This window comes from Geosmithia morbida (assembly GCF_012550715.1).
Source record: "Geosmithia morbida isolate 1262 chromosome Unknown scaffold_15, whole genome shotgun sequence".
NCBI lineage: Eukaryota > Fungi > Ascomycota > Sordariomycetes > Hypocreales > Bionectriaceae > Geosmithia > Geosmithia morbida.
The window spans coordinates 583928-602280 of NW_023336202.1; the positions used below are offsets into that span (position 1 = coordinate 583928).

Here is an 18353-nt window from a genome sequence, read left to right on the forward strand (position 1 = left end):
CTCTCGTTTTCTTACATGATGATTTCAAGTATAATGTCACATACAAGTGTCTGCATCAGGGAGGGTAGTATTCTACAAGCCTCTAGAGACGGGAGAGTCAAAGTGGACTACATGCATGCATAGCAACACGGTGGCATAATATAAAACGTTCCTATCGTTCTATTAGTGACGGGGACAGCTGACAGGTTAGCGCGGAAGCAATCTAGAGTATGAAACAAGCTGACATTTATCGTCACACTGCACGTACATGTCACCGACAAGAGAGTTCATCACAACCTTCTCCATAGTATCACTATTACAGATCCATGGAGGGTTGTTCCACCTTACACCGTGATATAACTTTCGTTCTTCCTCAAAAAGAAACATGCTTATCCTTCTCTCAGGATGTTTCACTCAACATTCTCATCATCTCCGTCCCACTAGCAACTTCGTCTGACTACTTGTATATCGCCACCTCCAACCATTCAATACAGGCCGCAACCATGACCCTCTTCCACACAGTGTTCCTCCAGTTCAAGGCCGATACCGACGCCGACAAGATCAAGGACGCTTGCGCTCGCTTCGTCGAGCTGAGAAACCAATGCATCCATCCTACATCCAACTCTCCGTATCTCCTCTCTCTCAAGGCAGGAAAAGACCACTCCGAAGCAGGACTCCAGGTATGAACACTTCCTCGAATGTACTCGACGTAGCTTCATGCGCACGCACTTACTCTATCTTCTCTTGTTCCTCTCTCTCCTCGCCGGCAATAGGACGGAATTACTCACGGGTTTGTTCTAGAGTTCAGCTCTACTGAGGATCGCGATTACTACATGTCTAGAGACCCTGCCCACAGCGCATTCGAAAAGGTCATCGGAGAGCTCATCTCCAAGGTCATCGTCGTAGACTTCACCGATGGTGTTTTCTGAATATCTCATGTATATGGAAAATGATCTGAGATGACAGCGAGAGCTCATCATCATGTACGCTATGGTTTAACGTTGAGGAATTCGAGGGGGGAATCAGTGCATGCAGTTGTCCAGGATAGTTGACAAGAGACATAGTATCATCACTATAGGCCGAGAAGGTGCATCCAACATCATCGTGCGCTGTGTATAGGCGTAGCTAGCTACATGTCTTGCATGCGTACATCCAGTATACGATACGCCCTCAACTATTTACGACAATCACCTATGTGGTGTGATACATGATAAACGGCGTGCAATATTCTATCGAGGAACATGTAGGTGAAGCTCAAGTAACATATGCGTCCTCTCCCCCCCTCGGTCTCTTACTCTCTTCTCTTTTTTCTTGAATCGGATGAATTTGATATGGCAACAACGACGTCAAATGTTTGCGGTATAGGAACCGCCACTGCTTCCATGTACACCCAACTACTTCCTATACCAAATATACCAATGCCACGAACAACTGCCGCAATACCGTAAAGAGCCCATGTAGTTTGACAACGTAGCTGAGCGATTAGTCATTTATCCGCAAATCGCATCACGACTTTATCAGCCGACGGGCTTACGCTTTTGTACCCGCACTGTGGCATGTAACAATGATTCATAATCCTATAATACATGTGGTCTGGCGTACACTACGCGGCAAGCTCCGACCTGACTCTGGCAACACTTCATCGTTTCCACCCCCCGTGAGCATTTGTATGTATGTTACAATGGCAATTCGCGCGGCATAGCAAGAAGATCTCTAGAAAGAACATAGACATCCGTACACACCACAATGCCAGCGCCAGGAGCGAGAACCAGGATAGCGTGTGAGTTTTGCCAGAGGCGCAAGGTAAGCCTGAACGAAAACCTCGCAACTCGGGCATCCGCGTCTGAGGTGATCGCTGACTCCGAGGTATCAAATTCATCAAAACAAAACATGAAACAGCTGAGATGTGATGGTGCAAAGCCTATATGCAAAACCTGCGAGACGCGGAACATTCAGTGCGCATACGTTGATAGAGTCCAGCGGGCAAGGTACACATCTGGATACCCCTTCCGGCCCGCTTCACTCCCTTGTTCAATAGCCTGGTTAACGGCAGAGGTGAACCCATCAGGCCATCTAACGCCCGGATCCGTCATCTCGAAGCGGAGAACTCGCGTCTCCGGGGGATGCTGGATGAGCGACAGCAGCGGCAGCAGCGGCAGCACCGACAGTCATCAGATAGCATCCCACCCCAGTTACCAACGCGACGAGATGATTCATGGCTGTCTGACGATGAGAATGACGATGCCCACTCATCTGCGTCCCTGGCTTCGGCGCCCTGGCCCTCCGGAACCCCGTGCCGCCCGCCTGTCCGCCGTGACGATGCTGACGACGGCCACCATCCTCCGTGCCGACCACCGGAACTATCCTCAACTGACAAACACCCTGGGGGTGTAGGCGGCAACGACGAAGAGCTCATCAAGAATCAGTTGCTGACTCAGGCAACCAAGCAGCGTGAGTCCGCTCCAATCCGGTGCATCCAAGCATGTGTGGCGTGCAGGAGAGGACTTGTGTTTCGGCTCCTGACGCGACAAAGGTCAACTCGAGCCCATCCACGCCGCGCAAGGCAAGCTCGACTTTGAAGGCCTAAACGCCGATGCGGGAACCAAGACGCTGGCCAAGTTCTGGGACAGCCAGACATATGCGGGCTCCATCGTCTACCGCCCTGCCTTCATGCGGGACATGTCCACGGCGGACGGTGGGCGGTATTTCTCCAAGCTGCTCCTCAACGCCATGCTGTTCTCCGGGTCACAGAAAACGGCGGAGATTGGCCACGATGAGCCCCGTGGCCAGCGCTTTCGCCGCAGGTTTGACGAAATCCTTCTCCGTCCCGGTACGGTCTTCAAGAGCGACGTGACGACCATCCAGGCCCTGCTGGTCATGTCTGATGCCCTCTTCACGTGGTGCGACGAGAGCAGCTTGTCATGGCATTACATGGGCCTCTCGATCAACATGATGATAGACCTGGGCATGCACACCGAGAGCACCGTCTTCAGGCCGAGGAGGAGGACCGGCTGGGAGGAGACCGAGATTCGCAGAAGGGTGTTCTGGGCGGCGTTTTGTATGTGATTGCCCCGGACGGACTTGGCAAGTTTCTGCTGACCTTGCGCTATCAGCCATGGACAAGGTCCAGAGCATCTACCTGGGTCACCCTCCGCGTCTGCGCGAGACGGACAGCTGCGTCCCCATCAGATTCCTGGACGAGTACCAGGAGCTCGAGCCGTTCCACGCCAGCGGACGCTCGAGGTTCCCGACGGAGCAGCAGCTCAGCCGTCCCTCGTACAGCCTATCGACGTTTGAGCAGCAGTGCAGGCTGAGCATCATCACCGACCGCATGCTGTCCCTGTACGCCGAGGCGATGCCCAAGCCAGCAGCGCACGAGCTGATGGCCTCTGCGGAGGCTCTCCACGCCCAGCTGAAGCGGTGGAAGTCCGGTATGCCCGTCCATCTACTAATTCGGCTGGAGGATCCCACCGCGTCGACGATCCTCCCGCACACCCTGTCCCTGATGCAAGTTTCAACCCTACCGAGCAGGTATCCTCGTGATTCCCCTTGCTCCAATGACTGACAGCTACGAAGGGCCATGTACGATGCGTTGATGATTCTGCTTTACCGTCCCTTCGTCTCAGGAGGGCACCTCGGCGCCGTATCCGAGTCGGCAGCCCGCCAGGCCTTTGCCCACTGCGCCTCGGCGGCCATCGACACCCACCGCACCTTGCAGCTGTACAGGCAGCACTTCGGCACCGACACGACGCCCTACTCCATCTCGTATGCGGCGTACGTCAGTGCCACGATACACGTGCGCATGGCGGCCCAGTCGGCCCCCGGCTCGCCAGCACACGAGCGCCTGGGGACGTGTCTGGACACGCTGCGTGGGCAGAAGATGTTTGGTCGCGCGCCGGAGAGGACGCTCAGGATCCTACGGGGGCTCGCGGCCCGGATGGGGGTGCACTTGGGAGGAGCGCCCAACAGCAAGATGCCGGAGACGGGAGCCGACGGTCCACAGGCGCCGCCGCGGACGGAGCCACTGCTGTCCACCAGTGACGACCGAGGCCATGGTCAGACGGCTACGCTCGCGTCGGACGTGGCGCACGATTCGCCGGAGCTTGACATTGACGCCATCATGTCGGACCTTGACATTGACGACATCATGAGGAGCTTTGACCTTGAACCTCCGAGCGGCACGGCTGCGCAGTCTACTATCGATCCACATCATCAATATGGCGGGTTCGGAATCGCCCCGTTTTCCGACCTGGCTTCGGACCGGTGTGAAGCTCCACCTATGGGGGATGACTTGTTCTTTCCGGATCTCCTCTGCGGCTTTGATCTAGAGATGGAATAGCAGCTTCACACGAACCCCGATCTGATCAATCTACTACTAGTCGAGCGGAACCCAACCTGCGGAATGACGTACAGACCTCGTCCTGAGAAGCAGATACGAAATGGAGTTACAGGTAATACATGTATATGGAATTCGGTAACAAGTTAATGCACTTCTCGATATTGCATATTTGGTCTCTCGTGTCCTCATATAGATTCCACCCGCTGGCTACCATAGGGTAATAGGGGGGGGGGGGGGGGGGGGATGCCTGTGACGTATTTTTATGCGCTCAGAGCCGGTTGTACCCAGTAAGAGAACACGGCGGATTTTACTTCTTGGGACTAGACAAGAAGGGAAGGGGGAAGGGGGGTGCGGGTAGGAGGGATCGAGATCAGAGTCTTGGGAGGAAAAGAAGAAGAGAGAAAAAAAAGGCGCCTTGAAGGGGGGACAGCTCATCCGTCTTAATATCAAGCAGCTATTGCATATATTACGTCTGGCGCAACTTCAGGTGAGGACGTCAGATTGACAGGGGTAGGAGACAGGAATGACGTTAGGATCTGGGGTAGGGGCAGGACGATGATGTCGGTCCAGTTGTCGGAGATGATGCTCCCTACCTGTTGTGTGTGTGTTTGTACATGTGCTGCTGTCAGTCAGAGAGGTGCATTGTCTGAGAATGTTGTCAAATGCATGAGGTCGAGAGTAAAAAGAAGGGACTACTGGCAGCCAGTCCTCTCAAGGATGCCTCGCGCGCGGAATCGTGATTTGTTCGTCTATGGCTTCCGGGTATCAGGGTCGTCCTTACCATATCGATGATTCATGAAAATGCCAAAACGTGGCAGAGACCGTTTCCAGATAGTCAGCATACTGGTGTTGGGAGTGTGCACTCGATAGCAGATGTCGATGACTGGCTGGGTTAGACGGAGAGATGGATGGATGGTGGTGATGGTGGTGTGGTGCAACCAAGGCGGGAAGAAAGAAGAGCATTATCAGAAGTAGTTTGCCAAGATTGAAAAAAGAGAGACAGATCAGGGCCGTGCCCGTTAACACAAATTGGAAAAAAAAAAAAGAAGAAAACCCTCTTGGCGTGTAGAGATTATGGCGGCCTAGACGAGGGGAACATGATATGATCGATAGGATGGCCGTAGTATTTATTACAGGTTGACGGAATGTAGTTGGACAAGATGGCCAATGTCACTGCAGGTTACGATTCCTCCTCCTGGGCCTGACTAGACCGTGACCGACGAGTTGACCGAAGCGGGTATGAATTAGTACGTGGGACGTGGCGCGCGGTCGGTCTCCTACATCTATAAGTTGCATCGACGCCTGCCTAGTACGGAGAGTGTGCCGAGTATGATGACCACGTACAAGACCGGTCCGTCGGGAAAAGACAGCCGACTAGGACGACGGGCCGACGACGCATCAGACATCGAGTGGACGAACCTGGCTACCATGATGGCAAGCCCAGACTTCCCCTGAAAGGTACACGGCCCGGACGGCACATGGCCCCGGGACGGCACAGCCCTCCTTGCCTTGCTGTCTCTCTTGCTGACGCAACTGATCGGTTGCATGTGCGGGTGCACGAGATGGATGCCAAGTTGGTGGACTCTGTCGAATGCAAAGAGCTCTGGGCTCTGGAGAGCTTGTCAGCACCGGGTGAAGGTGTACGGGTAACTGAGCCGTACATGTGTACAGATCAATATTACCCCTCCTGTACGAGCGGTGCGTAGCTACACTACTAACGTCTGTAACAGTAATGATGATGATGATGATGATGATTGTCACTCCTACAGATTACGCATGGCTGCACTACACGTACACGCATCGGTGTCTGTCGATGTCACACACAATACTCGTACGACGTAATCTGTACGCGACTAGGCTATTGACCTTAGTCGTCGCAGCTGTAGGGCATAATACACCACGACGTCTTGTGGTGTCGCGGCCTGATCTCGATCCGTGCGGGCCGCGTTACGTGTGCCGATGGGCTGGCGCTGGGCCAGGCCTAGAACGCTGATGATGGCGGCCGGCCGTTCCCTTCGAGTTCGTCCTGATCGTCCTGATCTGGTTGATCGGGTTGATCGGGTTGGCCTCCGAGGTTGCGTACACGCGGCCGACGTGGATGGTAATGATCCCATATCCGATCCCTTGAGGCTCTTGTGCGTCGTCAGTTAGGGTTGAACCGTCTCTTCTGGTTCAATTGCTCTGTGTACATCTGGAAGGGCCGTTGAATCGAATTGGATTGAACTGAGCCCGAATGACTCATGCTTCCGTACGGAGTAACAATGGACGATCTCGATTTCATGACTAGGAAAATACGGGGACTCCGGGCCCATTATGCAGGTGATGGAGCAGTACAGGACAGGGCAGGATTACCGGGATCGTTTGTTTCTGCTGCTCTGTGCACGCTTTTGTGCTTAAGAAAGGGGGGGGGGGGATGGAATTAATGAAAACGAGGAAATATCGACTATCAAATATAAGTAAGTACTGATATGCAGAATGTGTGTGTGTGTATGTTTAGTTGTAGTGATATGTAATAGTACATGGTACAGGTTACAGAGCACAGAGTATACGGAGCACAAGCAGTCGACTCTAGCGGCAGCACCGGACGGGAAAGAGAGAGACGTACACGTAGAGCGTCACTGCGACGTGAGTACGGAGTTATATAGTGATATTCGGGTGGGAGGGAGAGAAGAGCCCAACTTTCATGACGCAGGTCGAGATGGGTGAATCGGATTTTTTTTTCTAAAAAAAAAAATTTAACATAAATAAAATATTCTAAAAAGACCATTGATGATCGAGAGTCAGCTCGGGACGATAGCTACGACAACAGCCATACGCTAGGGTTGGGCCGGATTGTTGAGCTCCTCGATGTTTGTAAAACTCCCAAGTCAACGTTCACTGTTTAGAGTGGCCCTGGCACGCACGGGTGATTCCGCATGGGGTGAAAAGGAGGAAGCCCTTGCTCTTGGGTGGGTCGGAGGAGGTTGCGGCGTGCAGAAGTATCAGGAGTAGCGGCATAGTACATGTATGTACATGCATCGCACTGCGGGGATGGAGAAGAAGTGCATATCATTCCGCGTTGTTGCATCGACATCTGGAAACTTGGTGATAATACTGCTGCTCTGTAACCTGCACGTGCCGATATCACGAGTAGCGAGGTATTCGACTGCTCCGTATTCCGTAGTATTACGGTAGTAGCTGTACTCCCAATACATGCATGTATTACCAGTGGTAATGGAAAGACTCGGATGCCAACGGGTGGCCGGGGGGGGGGGGGGGGGGGGGGGGGGGGGGGGGGGGGTGTGGTAGGGGTGGATTTGAAGGGAAAGAAAAAAAGAAGAGAAGAAAAAAAAGAGAAGAAAAAAAAGAGAAGAAAAAAAAGAGAAGAAAAAAAAAAAGGCAAAACGCTAAGAAAAGGCCAAGACAGAGTGACAATGCACGTGCGAAAGGACATGTACTTGTACGTAGTAATAACAGCAGGCGTCGAATAGAAAGAAGAAAAGTCGTACGAGCGTTAAGCATGCTGTATTATTTTTATTATACACGCGATCAGAGTATCAATTATCGTGTCTGGTGCTGAGTTTGTGTTGATGAGTGTTGGTTTTTTGGTTTTTTTTCCCTCCTATTTTCTCTCTCTCTCTCTTACTAATATAATTCTATTCCATCCCTCTCTCTCTCTCTCTCTCTCTCGCGCGCGCGCGCGCTCTCTCTCGCTCTCTCTCTCTCATTCGCTCTCTCTCCCACTCTCTCTCTCATTCATCCCATCATCCTCTTTAAGAATGACGACGACTAATTCTCGGCAGTAGAATTGGGGAAGGCGCCAGCCAGCAAAGCAAGGTTTGCTCCTTCCCCTACTAGGAATTACGTCGTTATAACACTATTGCCATATAGTAAGATAAAATCGTAATAATAATAACAACCATACAGTAATACTACCGTATGACTAATTACTACCTACTCGCACTTTCCCTTCTCGTTAAAGATGGCACTTAGCACCACGCAGCGGGAATAATTGGAGCTCTACTCCATATTACATGTATAGCACGAAATAGAAGAAGAATGGGACGAATGAAAAAAAAAAAAAAAAAAAAAAAAAGCGACAGACCAGCCCAGCGCCATTTAGGACTGAGTTGATATCATGCCCGCAGCAATAAATCCCACCTAGTCATCAGCTGTTATACATGGAAAGTGCGGTGATAATGCCGCACGGCACTCTTCTTCTCCTTCCTTCTCTTCCTTCCTTCTCTTCCTTCTCTTTCTCATCCCGTAATCGGCCCTCCTCCCCGCCTACAATGCTACCGTGCTGCAACGTGATCGCGTCCTTCTCCATGCTGTGCACGACCATTGTTGGTGATGCTACGTCGTCGTACGAGTCGGGGGAATCCGTGACTCTGCGTTCGCATGGCCGTGCATATACCAACTCCAACCTGCAGAGATGCTGGGAGGATTGTACCATGGCCGTTTTCGTAAGGGTCAAACGGAGGCTCTCCCTCTCTCTGCCTGTCTGACATGCGATGCCTGTGAGCGAGACGTGCATTGGTGGTGGAGCTGGTTCCCGTCCACCCGCCCCCTCCTCCCTTCGCCCTTCTCCCATCGGGCATTCTGTCTGTCTCTGCCTCTGCGTCCTCCACCGGTAGATGAACATCAGAGGGCGGGAGAGCGAGAAATAAAGTTTTCTCGTGGAGAAAAAAAAATCAGGAAAAAAACAAGCAAGCAAGCAAGCAAGCAAACGGTGCGTCGGCCAAGAAGATGCGAAGACACACGCACGCACGCACGCACGCACGCACGCACGCACACACGCACCAACATATGGTCTGTTGATGGCCTGTCCGGCGCTACTCGTGATAGCTTAGAGCTTCTTGACGGAACATTACATCAAACAAACTCGTGGTTATGAGCTCTGCTGTGCATCATCTGATTGGTTCATCCCGGCACATGGTCTGGCAACCTATTGCTGTGCACGAGCATTACTCTGTAGGCTGCATACATTAACATTTATTACTATGACGCTATAACCCGTGATGTAATATTACTCCGTACTCGTAGGTTAGTACTCAGTCGATGTCCCTCAGACTCCAGTCGCCGACTCGCCGCACCTTCAGCTGGGGGGTGGCTAGACAAGTAGCCGCCATGGATTGCCATTTGCCATTAGCCCTGGCAAGGCAAGCAAGTCGTTTTAGCGGCTTGGTTTATAGCGGGTCATGTACCCACCTCCAGCCACTAGAGGCGCCCATCTACGGTCCATGGAATAATACCGACGCCAGTTGGCGCCATCTGGAACTGCGCGGGTTGTTTGCCAGTTGGCAGCGTACCAGCTGTCAGCTGTGCCGTAGTGATTCTTAGTGCACTCTCTACCGTACGAGCAGTGCGGATCAGGTAGTGATGAGTGGTGAGGCTATCTATCTACTGCTGGTGGTAGTGCAGATTACACAGGAGATGTATCACCGTCAATACGTTCAGTGCTCTCTGTAAGGGCCGGGCAGGTGGGCGGCAGAATGGCAGCGCACTGCTACAGCGCACTCGCAGCATCGTCGCACCTGTACGAGTACATACAGAGCACGTGCACCCTGTCATCCATAGTAGCCCAGGCCTGTACCTATATCGCACCCCCTCCCCCCCCCGCCTGATGGCACGCGCACCTCGTACCCGTAACCCGTAACTGGGGGCCATGCCATGGGATCTGTCTCCACGGGGTACTCGTACATATTCGTCACTGCGAGCTGTACTCGTACTACTCCGTAGTCAGTACCTTACTAGCAGTGAACCGGGGGGGGGGGGAGGGAAAGAGGAAGAAGAAAGAAAAAAAAGAACCTAATACCTGTGCCCATCCGTACCTTGGCCAGGCCCCATTCGTTGCAACGTTGGACCCGGAGAAGTCTCACCACCGCTTTCCTTTCTCTCCCTCTCCTCCATTTTCTTTATTTCCTCCCTCGCATCCTCCCCTCCCCTCCTCCATCTCTCTCGTACTCTCTTCTCTCCTGTCTACCTTCCTTCCACCTCCAGAATAAACCACCCTGGACGGCGTGCGTCGCCATTCCTTCCTGTACGCCCTCTCTCTTCTCGTACGATTAACCACCCTCATCGAATCTCCCGACTGCCCCCCCTCCCCATTCGTTGCCGTGCCCCTCTCGCGTTGCCTCAGGTCATGTCCCTTGCACCATCAACAGCCCAACCGTGCTAGTTGATCAACAACCTTGCATATATAATCAACTCACTTTTTTTTCTTCTTTTTTTTCTTCTTTTTTCTTTTCCCTCCATATCTCGCCCAACCAACAAAACCTCATCCTCTCCCACTCTTCCCTCGCAGACCGCTAAGCGATACAGCACCCAACCCACCCGCCACCCGCCGAGCTTGGCCAGAGGGCTGTCATTGCGCGTCTCTGCCCGCCATGCTCGAACCGGCCATACGACGAAAACCTGTTGACCAGGCCAACGTCTACGGCCGTCCCACCAGCTCCTCTCGCCATTCCGCAGTGTACAGCAATCCCTCGGGCGGCGTCGGCGCAGCGCACGGCGTCTCCCCATCGCAGAACCACCTCGCCCACCCCCAGCACTTCAACCCGCAGTCGCGCCGCTCCCCCTCCGTAAACACCTTCAGCACCGCGTCCAGCATCCCCCCTCCGGCCGCGTACCGCAACTCGTCCGTCTCGGACCTCCGCCGATCCACGTCCAGCCGCTCCGGCGGCTCCCCCCAACCCTCGGGCTACGTCGCCCTGCTCCGCAAGCAGAAGGCCACCGTGTGGTGCGACCGCGCCCAGTACGAGGACCCCCGCCTGGCGGCCCAGCAGCGCGCCGCCCGCCAGCGCGCCAACCAGGAGGTGTCGGGCGGCCGGTCCCGCGCCTCCCTCAAGCCCGGGAGCCGCAGCAACACCGGCATCAGCGCCACCGGCAAGGTGGCCGCCAAGATCCGCCACCACGGCAAGTCGCCCGTCGTCGGCCTCACCCCCGGCGAGAACCACGTCGGCGTCGGCGGCGTGCCCCTCCGCCTCAGCGCCACCGAGGTCGAGGCCGAGAGCAGCGACGACGAGAGCAACCTCCCCTCCGCGTCGCGCCTGCAGCATCGCAGCACCGGCAGCAGCCGCAGCAGCCAGGCCAGCGGCATGCGCGGCGTCAGCGGCTCCGGTCCCAACAACAGCTACCGCACCTCGGGCGGCCACGGCAGCATGACGTCCCGCAACAGCCAGCGCTGGGCCGACACCCCCTCGCGCCCCGGCAGCATGTCCGACAGCCAGGCTCAGCTCCACGGCCCGGGCCAGTTCGTCGACGAGGACGCCGTGGCCGTGGCCGCGTCGAGGAGCGAGACCCGCAGCACCCACAGCGCCAACAGCGATGGCGAGAAGGCCGACAACGTGGCCGAGCTGGGCGGTGCGCCCCGACTGGCGAGCAACTCGCTCCTCCACTCGGCTCTCACGCGCGAGAAGAGCGTCAAGAATCCCGAGGAGCTCAGACGACGCGGCAGTGTCGATGAGAGGACCGCTACGCTTACCTCCCAGCGTCTCTACATTGCCAACCCCGACTGAGCGGCAACCCATTTCACATATACACATACACATGCACATGCACACACACAACAACACACAACAACAACAACAACAACAACAACAACAACAACAACAACAACAACCCTCGGAGCATTGGGCCTATTCTCTAGGACACTCGTTTTTGTCACCTGTTCTCCATCAATTTTTCCTTGCTCAGAGAGGCATTGGGTGGCGTTATCTGTTTTTCCCAGTCAATCTTTGATCTCTCACTTCTTCTCCGCCCTTGTTTGACTTCTATTTCTGCTGGCACGACAGGTAGACCAGTCGCAGCGGGACTCACCATGGCCCGAGAGGGGTGTACGTGTACGTCGACTGCACGTATCTCTCTCAGCACCTTGCTAGCCCGGCTGCCATCTGTGGTAATTACTTTGGAGATAACAGAGGGACATGCGGTCTACATGTCAGGATAATGATGACCCCCATCAAATGTTGCTGGACACGGGTGCGGGTCGATACTACTACCAACTTACTCTATGAGCAGAGCAAAGACAAGAAATATCAATATACGAGCTTCTCTCCTGATTCATGCGTCCCGGTGTTGAAGATACCCATGTCTGTGACGCTGCATGTCGGATTAAGCGCCCGCCGATCTCGTATCCCCCCGTATGTCTTGAGTGCTGGTGGCTCGGAAGGATAAGGAGGAACCGGTGGACGTCCATCTACGCTCTCGGAAGGTCCTTTCCTCCCCATCACATCCCTTCCTTTCCCTACTCCGCCCGTTTGCGGCAAAACATTTCCGTCCGATTCTTGGGTAGTGGACCGACAGATCTGCGTCACGGCGCATTGTCGCCATCCGGCTGGCGTCAGGTCCCTCTCCTTCTTTCTGTCGGCTTAAGGACTTGGCATCGTCAGGGTCATGTCGTTATACGAGACTGTAATAAGGGTCCAACGGGTCCGAGGTCTGTGTTCCTGCGCCAGGACCAGCCCAACTGCTGCACTGCCACTGGTGTCCACCTCCCTTAGTAATGATGAGCCGCTATGATATAGCCTACAGACAATGCATTGTACGCCGTACTGGCGCGGCCACAGCAGTGACGAGGGCCAAGCCACTACGTATGGGCCCGGGGGCGGGTCACACCGGCCTTAACGGTGGGGGTTCTCACTGTAGACACGCCGTACGGGCAGGGCGAGCAAGCCACGTCTTGCAGGCGCACGCATGTGGCGCACGAGTCTAGAGGTCTTCTAAACTGTGGGCGCGACCGCCAGATTGGTTACGCCAAATTAACGCGGTTGCACGCGTCTAGGCGTCATGGTCGACGCTTTCTCCTCTCCTCCGCCCAATGTCCACGACTCCGTCATCTCAACTCTCGCCATCCACTCCCTGGATACCGCGCATGACTTGGATCGACAAGCCCTGTACCGCCACAATCCTCCACGGAAGATAGTCTTCGTATCTTCGGACCAACCTGTTCGATGTGCCATTTCGGGGCTAATAAACTCTGCTGCGACTTCTCACCCGTCTGATCGTGCAGCAACTTAATTGACCGACCCCCCCGGTCGGAGAAGATTCATCTCTCATCACCGCCCACACGGCGACGGGGTGCCACGACCAGGACTCATCATTCACCCGATAGAGGGCGTGCCGATGAAGGAGGTTCCACCCCTGGCAGAGATGTCCTCAAACATCCGAGAGTCGGATTCGGCCGGTCGGAAACGCTGTCATGAGGAGTACGCGCTGGACGCGAAATCTGGGGGTGGCGCGATGCTGCCGTCAAATGCGTCCCTAGAAGCACGTGAGTATACGACGCACGACCGTGACGAGATGATGATGTCCTCCGAATTGACACCCAACTCAGCCCTTGCACCATCAACCGCACACCTCGACCCAACACCTCAGGCATCACCTTCCCCGACCAAAGGCACACCCGCACACGAGGCATCCTCGCCGCACACGCCGATGGAACCCCAGCCCGGCGAACAAGAGACAGCTGCGGACGTGGTGGCGGAGCGCACATTGTCGGAAACGGCGACGGCAACGGCCGCAGCCACCGCGCAGCGTCCAAGGAAGAAGCGCCTCACACCGGCGGAAGCGGCGGAAAAGAAGAAGGCAAAGGAAGACGAGAGACAGGCCCGTGCCAAAGATCGCGAGGAGCGCGAAAAGGAGGCGGCCGAGAAGAAGAAGGAGAAGGAGGAAGAACGACAAGCACGGGAAAAGGAACGTGAGGAGAAGCGCAAGAAGAAGGAAGAAGAGGACCGGGCCAAGGCGCAGGATCGCGAGAAGAAGAAACGCAAGAAGGAGGAGGAGCAGCGAGCGATGGAGGAGGCCAGGGTCAGAAAAGAGCGTCTCCAGCCCAAGCTCAACAACTTCTTCTTCAAGCCTCAGCAATCGCCCAAGAAGTCGTCCGTGGTGACCATCCAGACGGCATCGCCGAAGAAGGACAACGGAACCTCGACAGCAGACTCGACAGCACCCTGTGGAGGTGTCATCTACCGCAGGATGTTCCAGCCCTTCTTCGTCAAGGATCATACGACGTGGGTCCCGCCAGCAACCGACGCGGACGGCATCAGGTCATCATCTCTGGACGAGTACATTGGCGGCGAACGCACACACGACGAGTCCGCCCCATTCGACCCCATCGATCTCCTATCCCTGTCACGCGGTCTGCCTCCGAGGGGCAAGCTACACCACCCCGTCAAGAACATCATGGAAGAGGCCTATAAGCATCTGCAGAGTAATTCTGGCACCACCGAGCCGGCCGGAAAGGCCATGCAGGTTGCCCGCAAGAAGCTGGCCAGGATCCCCGTCAAGGTCATATGCTTCTCCGAGGACGTCCGCCCCCCTTACTACGGCACCGTGACGCTGAAGCCCTTTGCCCTGGGTAAGGCACACATGAGGAGACTGGCGAGGCGGCCGACGGGCCGCAGCATGCCTGTCGAGTACGACTATGACTCGGAGGCGGAGTGGCAGGAGGAAGAAGGCGAGGATCTGGACGTCGACGATGACGAGGAGGAGATTGACGACGAAGACGACATGGATGGGTTCTTGGACGACTCCGAGGATCTGGGCCACGCCGGGCGCGCGATGATGAATGCCATGGAGCCAGACTGCACGGGCATCTGCTTTGAGGATGAGAATCGGAAGGGGCCCAACGAGATTGTGTATAATCACAAGATGGAGATGATGCTAGGTGTGTTTATCTCTCTTATTCCTCTCCTTCCCCCCCCCCCCCCACAAACTCTTCTGATGGTTCACGAGGCGGGCGACTGACGGTGACGACAGAATACGACAATCGACAAGGTCTAGATCCCTGGTCAGGCGCATACTGGGAACCGGAGCCCAAGGCGGCAAACAGCAACGCCGCCAACAGCACATCCAACATGGCGCCGCCACCAGCGCCGGCAGCACCAGCAAATGCGTTTGCAGCCTTGGGTGGTAACGCCAGCGACGGTGCGGCGACACCGACGAAGATGGTCAAAGCCGAGATCCTCGACGACGTGAAGAGGGCCATTGTCGACAACAGGACCTTGTCGAAGATTGGCATCATCGATTTCATCTTTCAGAAGTTCAGGGACAATGCGTCCCGGACCGAGGTGAAGAATACGATTGAGCAGATTGCCGAGAAGAAGGGAACTGGAAGGCTCAAGGAGTGGTCATTGAAGTCGGGACACGAGATTTCTACATGACTTGACGAACGAGGTGACGTCTTTGTATGTTTTGGCGTAGTAAATACTCTGTTCGGTAGATTTTGCCTTTTCTTGTTCAGACAAGTGAAGCAGGGATTGGGAGGTTTTTTCCTTTAGGGAGGGGGGGGGGGGATATGATATGAAACATGAAGCGATGGCGTTTTGATATCTTATTCATTATTCTATTCATTATATTCACAACCTTGATAGGCATGTCTGCGTGTTATCGAGGGATATCGAGAATGTCGGTTCTATAGTAGATATGATTATATGCGTTCCTCTATCTGCTTATTCGGTGATGATATTTTCCAACATCCGTACACGTGCTGTTGGACAACAGTCCTGACTTCTTATCCGGAGATATAAGTAATTACCAATCGGCCATTCTCTTACATGTATGACTCGTACTCGCAGCATGCATAGGTCGTAGATGTATATTCAGAAGACCCGGGTCATTCTGGTCGACACTCTGGCTCTTCATCTATCCAACCATGCTGGTGTGTTGGTGGCAATGAATGGAGAGCAATAGAAGCCATGCGAATCTCAATACAAAGCCAACCCCACAAGGGAGAGGAGAGAGTTGAAAAAGAAAGGAAGGCGAATAATGAGATACGAGACCTCTGAATTCCCGTGTACTATAATGTATGATGTATTATTATCAGCAATTTCCTATTATGCACACTCCATCTATACCGGGTAATAATATTACGGAGCCCCGGCCAAGACCAACGCTCCGACGTTTTTTTCTCTCTTCTTCTTTTTCTCTCCAATTGACCCTCTTAACACACCGAGCACTCGCACTGTCTGTCCGTACCCTACCCCTACAACGCCCTCACACACAACACATCACACGCAAGACACCCATCGCGATATGCGGTCGGGATGCAAGATCCCTGGGGTTCCCCGTGGGCTATCACTGACGACAATGCACAGCCAGCACTGCAGATAAACGTCGTGCCACCACCGCCGCCGCCTACGACGTTACCCCTATCGGCGATTGGCATCTCCGACATTGACGACACAATCAACCCAGAGTCCCACGACGATGACGCCGCGGACGGACTGCAACCACGCACCACACGTCTCTGGCCGAGCGGCACGGATAACAGCGGCGCCGATGACACGTGGGACCGGTGGAACGATGCGAGTAGCAGTCCTGGATGGGGACGGAGTCCGGAGCTAAGACCGGTCACGACGGCTGCGTCTCCGGCCGGGTGGGATGGGTCGAGTGTGAACCTCGCCCTCGCCGACGCCAGCCTACCTACACACGACGGCGACGAAATCTCCGAAGCGGAAGGGGAGCGGCCGCCGATGGCCGTCGAGACGGTACCGACCCGGCCCGAAACACCAGAGACGTCGCTGCCCGTCGCACCACCCACGCCGGCGAGACATGTATCCGCGGTGCAGGACAAGGTGGACGCGCACGACGGCATAGCAGAGCGGACCCCCCCCGTCTCAGCTGCAGCAGCTCTGCGGGACGACTCCGAGAGGCAGGAGCTCGTCGGGGCGGCGACGACGGCGACGGCGACGACGGAGACACCGCCGTCTGCGCTGGACGAGCTCTTCCCGCTCGCGTCAGACACAGACGTCACCTCCGCCGCCGTCCCGGAAGTCTTGGCCGACAAGACCACGGCCGACGGGTTCGGCACCGGCTCGGAGCGCAGGGCGTGGCAGCGTCTATCACGCTTCGGCACGATGCGCAAGCACAACCTCGGCCTGGACGACGACCACTACGTGCGCATAGACTGGGCGCATTCCTCGGCCGTGCGCAAGACGACACTCAAGACCGTCAGGCGCTGGATGGAGGAGGACAGCATCGCCGGCCGCACCGTGCTGGGCGGCGGCGCCAAGGGCAGGCAGGACGGCACCGTCGGCGCCGCCATGTTCAACTGGGACTCGTCGGCACCGCAGGTCGAGATCGGCAAGCTGCTGCTGCAGAGGTCCAGCAGCAAGCAAGGTTCGGCGGCGGCGGCAGCGGCGGCGGCGGGGCGACCGCACTCTGTCATCGGGCACTCCTCAAAGACGCCGTCGCCTCTTGCCGACGAGCCGAGGGAGAGACCTGCATCGGCTTTCCTGCCCTCTCTCAGGATGATCCCACCGCCATCACCGCCAGAGAAGCCTGCCGCAGCTCCTCGGCGAGACGACGACGGAGATGACGAAGACGACTGGGGTGAGATGGTCTCTTCTCCCGCAGTAGACGGCCCAGCAAACGCCGCGGCTGCATTTGACGCCTGGACGCAGCCCGAGACTGCTGAAGGATCGGAGACCAGGACGCATGTGGATGAGGAGAAGGAGGAGGAGGAGCACGTGGGGTCAGCGTTCGATGCGCCGACGTCGCCAAGAGACACGGACCCGGTGCCGGTGCCGGCGTCGGTGCCGGTGTCGGTGCCATCTATCGAGGCTTCCGTGCTTGACGAGTCTGCCTGGCAGTGGGACGAGGAGGCACCATCCAAGGCTGCATCCGCATCGGCTGGTTACGACGATGATGCTCCAGAGCCGATATCTTCAGGCGCCGTGTCTCTCACAACATCCAACTCACCTGCCGGGACGACGGAAATAGCAGACGACGCCGACTCGTACCACGATGCCGAGGAGACCGTCGCCAAGGTCATCGATAGCCTGCCCGACTTGTCCTACATGCTACGGTAAACGTCACCCGAACATCACGAGTGATCTGCGCCACGTGTCGGCCAGACAGGGCAGGACGCGGAGAAGATGAAAAGAAACGACATACGACTGCATAGAGGGAGTGCATTCCTACACACCCAAAGTTGGAGAGACATGCGATGCCAGCTGATTTGACGTGCATCGCATAGCGCTCGATGGGGTTCGGTACCGCTCGGTGTTCTCTTCTTTTGAATGGCATTATTTGACTAGCGACGATGCATATT

At 55.6% G+C, this 18353-nt stretch overlaps 5 protein-coding genes across 5 annotated transcripts; all 5 read left to right on the forward strand.

Moving 5' to 3' along the window:
- Positions 1-482: 482 nt before the first annotated feature.
- On the forward strand, positions 483-908 carry GMORB2_3030 (Dabb; the record flags this gene model as incomplete). The annotated part of the gene is made up of 2 exons (XM_035465006.1): positions 483-659; positions 753-908. The coding sequence occupies 2 exons, from the start codon at positions 483-485 to the stop codon at positions 906-908; spliced, it is 333 nt and encodes a 110-aa protein (XP_035319244.1).
- An 817-nt stretch (positions 909-1725) lies between these two features.
- GMORB2_3031 (Pfam:BB1) lies at positions 1726-4318 on the forward strand (the record flags this gene model as incomplete). Its single annotated transcript, XM_035465007.1, has 5 exons — positions 1726-1759; positions 1960-2430; positions 2513-3037; positions 3093-3510; positions 3556-4318. 5 exons carry the CDS (start codon positions 1726-1728, stop codon positions 4316-4318), a joined length of 2211 nt encoding a protein of 736 aa, XP_035319245.1.
- Positions 4319-10686: 6368 nt separating this feature from the next.
- On the forward strand, positions 10687-11817 carry GMORB2_3032 (uncharacterized protein; the record flags this gene model as incomplete). The annotated part of the gene is made up of 1 exon (XM_035465008.1): positions 10687-11817. The coding sequence occupies one exon, from the start codon at positions 10687-10689 to the stop codon at positions 11815-11817; it is 1131 nt and encodes a 376-aa protein (XP_035319246.1).
- Positions 11818-13450: 1633 nt separating this feature from the next.
- On the forward strand, positions 13451-15462 carry GMORB2_3033 (chromatin assembly factor 1 subunit A; the record flags this gene model as incomplete). The annotated part of the gene is made up of 2 exons (XM_035465009.1): positions 13451-14937; positions 15222-15462. The coding sequence occupies 2 exons, from the start codon at positions 13451-13453 to the stop codon at positions 15460-15462; spliced, it is 1728 nt and encodes a 575-aa protein (XP_035319247.1).
- Positions 15463-16344: 882 nt separating this feature from the next.
- On the forward strand, positions 16345-18111 carry GMORB2_3034 (uncharacterized protein; the record flags this gene model as incomplete). The annotated part of the gene is made up of 2 exons (XM_035465010.1): positions 16345-16788; positions 16870-18111. 2 exons carry the CDS (start codon positions 16345-16347, stop codon positions 18109-18111), a joined length of 1686 nt encoding a protein of 561 aa, XP_035319248.1.
- Between the last annotated feature and the right edge of the window lie 242 nt (positions 18112-18353).